Here is a 6,000-nt window from a genome sequence, read left to right as displayed (position 1 = left end):
GAGTCATTCTGATTTTGATGTCCACTGGCCATCACTCCCAGAGGAGACTGCCAGGCCGGCCTCCGGGGTCCACCTCTGTACACACCTCAGCAGATGCCAAGCAGATGAGTCCGCAGGCCTCAGGGTCAAGGTGGTCACATAAGCACTCGGCTCTAAGCTCTGTGACGGGGGCTGGACGACCCCTGTCCTGCGTAGCCGGCGGGTCCCCCCATCCCAGTGCTGCTCTGGGTGGCCAGTCTCAGAGGAGGGACAAAAGGCAAGACTTCCTCTCACGAACCTTTAGGAAGAGGCTCTTTAACAGAAAGTAGAATAAGAGACAAGAAAATACGGAGGGGGCCAAGGAGCAGCAACTTGGGCCCCGTGTCCGTAAGCAGCAGCGCCTGCAGGCTTTAGTACACGTTGTGAGTGGGGAGCACAAAGGGTATTAAAAAAGAAAAAACACCCAGCTGTCACCCTGACACAGAAAAGCATATGATTATTCAGAGACATGTTTGCTACGCAACCCTCATCTTCCCCACCGGCCCCTGCTCTTCTCTGGAAACAGCCAAGCTTATTGGGGCCCGCTTTCTCCTGCCGGCTTGGGGCGGGTTTTCAGTCCTGCGAGGCCACCTGGGTGATAACGCTGTCCTCAAAGCCTCCCCTTGGGGGGGACCTTGCAATTTAACCCTGAGCCCCAACCTGCACTCAGAAAGCCCTGCCATTCTTCCAAAAATGGACGTTGACAGAAAGATACAAAATAAGAAAGGTGATTGTAATTTAAATCACAAAAGAGGTGACCCCCGGAGCCCATTTAGAAAAAATCAGGTTTTGTTCTCGTCATACATGTCCAAGGAAGGTTCAATTGTGGAGAATTCACTTTCGTACACGAGGCTCCGAGGAGACAAGGAGTTTCGGTGGAAGAAGTGACCACCTGGAAAAGGGACAAGAAGAAACAGACTTAATCCGGGCGTCAGGCCTCCCCTTCCCGCACAGCTTGGAGGAAGCACATGGATTTCTCTTCAAAGCGGCACATTTTCTCAGATAGCTCCATTTTGGGCTCTTATCATGAGACAAATGGAAAGAATTCAGGCATTCCCTCAACTTAGGCACAATATAAACACGTAAATCCCAATGTTCAGATCCCCAAGAGATTAACACCTGGAGCTTTTCTTTTTTAAAGATTTCATTTATTTGTTTGAGAGAGAGCACAAGCAGGGGGAGCAGCAGGCAGAGGGAGAAGCAGGCTCCCCACTGAGCAGAAAACTCGATGTGGGACTCGATCCCAGGACCCTGAGATCATGACTTGAGCCAAAGGCAGATGCCCAACCGACTGGGCCACCCAGGTGCCCCTAATTTTTTTTCTCCAGTGTTAGACTCTATCTGCTGAGGCAACGCTACAGAAGATGAAGACTTCCCCCTCTCTTCCTCTACCCCTACTTTCTACTCTCCAATATAATGGTATTTTGATACAAATTTCAGCATTTACATTATTTAACTATTTCTGCTAGTCAGAGCGAAGCCGTGCTCACATTTCCTTTTCCGAACAACTGATTCATTTGCACAGGTTTCCTGACATATAACTGACATACAACAAAATGCACGTATTTCAAACCAAGACCAGATTCAAGATGGTGGACATCTCTGTCCCCCCTCAAAAGTTTCCTGGAGCCTCTGGTAATTCTTCTCTTTTTCCTGCCCTACTTCCACCCTCAGATAAACACAGATGAGGCTACATCTTTCTAGAATTTTTTAAACGTGGATTCGTAGTTATTTATTGGCTCTTACAAATAAATTTGCTATGAACACCTGTGTTCAAGTCTGAGTGAGGATGGGGCTTTCCTTTCTCTCGGATAGATACCTAGGACCAGAGTATCTGTGTGGGTGTATGTTGACTTTTCTAGAATGCATGACTGTTCCCCAAGCAGTGTATGGGAGTCCCAGTTCCTCCGCACCCTCACAAGCACTAAGATGGCCAATCTTTGATGCTCTGGCCCTTCAAGTACGAGCATAAGAATATCTCGTCGTACTTCTAATTTGTATTTCCCTGAACTTGGGGCATCCACCCATGTGCCTATTAGCCAACTGTATATCTGCTTTTGTGAAGCGTTTTGGTAAAAATCTCTTGTTCATTAAAAAAAACTGGGCTGTCTTCCTATTATTGAGCAGTAAGAGTTTTTATATATTTTATTCATTTATATATTTATATATAATTAATAAAAATTATATTTATTAATTATTATATAAAAATATATTTTCTAGAAACAAGTCTTCTGTCACACATGGTTTGCAAATATTTTCGCCCAGTTGGAGGCTTGCCTTTTTACTTTCAGAACAATGTCATTTGAAGACCAAAAGTTTAAAATTTTGATAAAAATCTAGTTTACGGATTTTCCTTTTTATAGTTTGCGCATTTTGTGTCAGAATAAAGAAATCTTTGCCAAACCCAAGGTCAGTCAGATCTCCTCCTATGCATTTAGCCAGAAGCTTTACAGTTTTAGTGGTTACATTTAGATGTAATCTGTTCTGGTCAGAGAAAGACATGATGTTGGCTTTGTCAAGGAAGGAGAGCATGTTTTTCGACACCTGAAAACACACCCTACTTACTGATCAAATGATGAGGACTGTTTTCGTTATTAAGCACATAATGCTATTATGTAAACTCTTAGTTGAGGCATAACCTATATAAGGTATGTGTACAAATCCTAAGTACATACAGGTAAATTTGAATGTGCACCTAGAGAACACACCCCTGAAATCATCACTCAATCAAGAACTAGGCCCCGTGGCTCCCCATGAGTCCCTCTATCAACCCCAATCACCAGACCCTCCCGAAGGAAACCACAATCCAGACTTCTCACACCATGGTTTGGTTGTGTCTGTCTTTCATGGAAACAGTGTTCTTTTGTGTCTTGATTCTTTCAGACAATGTTATGTGGTGATATTTATCCATGTCATGAAATATATCAGGAATTGGTTTGTTTTCACAGTGGTGTGACATTCTGTTGTGTGACTACCTCACCATTTACATACATCCGCTCTTCACCTGATGCACATTGGAATGGTTTCCATTTTGGAGCTCCTATGAATGTTGCTGTGAGAAACAGTCTTGTGTTTATCTTTTGCACATATGCCCATGGAATTCTCTTGGAATTGTGGGATCTTGGGGTCTGTATATGTCCAACTGTAGCACATGCTGGCTGTATTCCAAAGTGGGTGGACCAATTTCTACTTCCACCACTAGACGAGAATTCTAATTGCTTTGTATCTGCACCAATACTTGCTATTTTCTGTATGTTATCATTCTAGCACTTTTGGGGGGTTGTATAATGGTATTTCACAATGTTTTTTTTTTTTAAGATTTTATTTATTTATTTGACAGAGAGAGATCACAAGCAGGCAGAGAGGCAGGCAGAGAGAGAGGAGGAAGCAGGCTCCCTGCTGAGCAGAGAGCCCGATGCGGGGCTTGATCCCAGGACTCTGAGATCATGACCTGAGCCGAAGGCAGCGGCTTAACCCACTGAGCCACCCAGGCGCCCCTCACAATGGTTTTAATTTTCATTCCACTGATGCCAAAAAAGGATGAACTCCTTTTCACATGTTTTTAGGGTATTTGTACATCCTGTTCATCCCAAAACACCTGTATATTTCCTTCTTTTTTTACAAGTTGTGGTATAACTGACATATAACATTTTATTAGTTTTAGGTGTGCAATGTAATGGTTCGATATTTTTGTATATTGCACATGATCACAAGAAGTCCGATGAACATTTAGTTACAAAATTCCTTTTCTTATGATGAGAACTTTTAACGTCTATTTTCTTAGCTACTTTCAAATATACATTACAGTATTATTAATTGCAGCAACCACGTTTCACATCACATCCCCGTGACTTATTGTTCTATTTTTTGTTTTGTTTTGGTTTTATGACTTCTTTGTTTTATAACTGGACATCAGTACCTTTTGATCCCTTTTACCCACATCTCCCACACCTAACCACCCCACCTCTGGCAACCACCAATCTTCTCTGTGTCTGTGAGCTTGGTATTGGTTTTTGTTTTTAAATTCCACATGTAATTGAGATCATAAGGTGTTTGTCTTTTTCTGACTTATTTCACTTTGTGCGATGCCCTCAAGGTCCATCCATGTTGTTGCAAATAGCAAGATTTCCTTCTTTTTTTAACGGCTGACCAGGACGCATGCACATGTGTGTATACACACACACACACACACACACACACACACACACACACACACACACATTTTCTTCATCCATTCATCCATCGACGGACCCTTAGGTTGTTTCTTTATCTTGGCTATTGTAAATAATGTGTGATGAACATTAGGGTACATGTGTCTTTTAGAGTTCGTATTTTTGTTTTTCTCACTTAAATACCCAGGAGTGGAATTGCTAGGTCTTATGGTCGCTCTTGTTTTAACGTTTTGATGCTCCATAATGTTTTCCACAGTGGTTGCACCAGTTTGCATTCCCACCAACAGTGTAAGAAGGTTCCCCTTTCAGGATGCCTGGGTGGCTCAGTTGGTTACGCGTCTGCCTTTGGCTCAGGTCATGATCTCAAGGTCCTAGGATCACCCTTGTTGGGTCCCCTGCTCAGTGGGGAGTCTGCTTCTCCCCCTCCTTCTGCCCCTCCCCCCACTTATACTCTCTCAAATAAATAAAATCTTTTCTTTTTTAAAAAGTCTTCTCTTTCTCCACATCCTCCCCAAGACCTGTTGTTTCTCGTGTTGTTAATTTTAGCCATTCTGACTGGTGTGAGGTGGTATCTCACTGTGGCTTTTATTTGCATTTCCCTGATGCCGAGTGACACTGAGCATTTTTTCATGTGTCTGTTGGCCATCTGGATCCAGTCTTCTTTGGGAAAATGTTTATCCACATCTTCTGCCCATTTTAAATTGGATTGTTTTCTTGATATTGAGTTGTATAAGCTATTGGTATATTTTGACTATTAACCACTTACCAGATATATGATTTACAACCAACTTCTCCCATTCAGGAGGTTGCCTTTTTTGTTTTGTTGATGGTTTCCTTCACTGTGCAAAAGCTTTTCAGTTTGGTGTAGTCCCAATTGTTTATTTTTGCCTTTATTTCCCTTGCCTGGGGAGACATATTTGGAAAACTATTGCTAAAGATAAGGTCTAAGAGATTACTATGTGTTCTTTATTTTTATCGTGTCAGGTCTTAGATTTAGGTCTTTAATCTGTTTTATTTTTGTGTATGTGTAATAAATTGGTCCAGTTTTCCCAGACCTATTTATTGAAGAGACTGTCTCTTCCCCATTGTATATTTGCCTCTTTTGTCATAAATGAATTGCCCATATAAGCATGGATTTACTTCTGGGCTCTATTCTCTTCCATTGATCTGTGTCTATTTTTATGCCAGGACCATACTGTTTTGATTAGTGTATCTTTGCAGTATGTCATTTAGGCTCCACATGTTTGTGTTTCTTCCAGTGTGTGTGTGTGTGTGTGTGTGTGTGTGTGTGTGTGTTTTGTACTTGATTTCCCATTTCACACATTTCATTCTTGATATGATTTCAATCTTTTTTTTTAAAGATTTTATTTATTTATTTGACAGAGAGATCACAAGTAGGCAGAGAGGCAGGCTGAGAGAGGGGGGAAGCAGGCTCCCCACAGAGCAGAGAGCCTGATGCGGGTGCGATCCCAGGACCCTGAGATAATGACCTGAGCCAAAGGCAGAGGCTTAACCCACTGAGACACCCAGGCACCGCTCAATCTTTTTTTTTTTTTTTTAGGTAAATTTATTTATTCATTTGAGAGAAAGAGCAAGAGCGTGGGCAGGGGGCAAGGGCAGAGGGAGAAGGAGTAGCAGACTCCCCACTGAGCAGGGAGCCTGATGTGGAGCTTGATCTCAGAACCTGGGATCATGGCCTGAGCCGAGGGCAGACACTTAACTGATTGGGCCACCCAGACTCCCCGTGATTTCAATCTTTTAAAATTTATTGAGACTGTTTTTTGGCCTAACACGTGATCAGTTCTGGAGA

At 42.5% G+C, this 6,000-nt stretch overlaps 1 protein-coding gene across 1 annotated transcript in view; it reads right to left on the bottom strand.

The window, feature by feature from the left end:
* Positions 1–449: 449 nt before the first annotated feature.
* RNF130 (ring finger protein 130) overlaps positions 450–6,000 on the bottom strand; it is a 133,078-nt gene continuing 127,527 nt past the window's right edge. Inside the window, exon 8 of the mRNA XM_032846848.1 lies at positions 450–910. Within this exon, the coding sequence (XP_032702739.1) occupies positions 801–910 (110 nt within the window). The 3' untranslated portion in view covers positions 450–800. The remainder of the gene's footprint in view (positions 911–6,000) is intronic.

Source organism: Lontra canadensis, unplaced genomic scaffold (assembly GCF_010015895.1).
Source record: "Lontra canadensis isolate GAN:19392208 unplaced genomic scaffold, GSC_riverotter_1.0 scaffold181, whole genome shotgun sequence".
NCBI lineage: Eukaryota > Metazoa > Chordata > Mammalia > Carnivora > Mustelidae > Lontra > Lontra canadensis.
The sequence above is the reverse complement of the archived record's forward strand: the minus strand, read 5'-3'. Positions and strand labels throughout refer to the sequence as shown.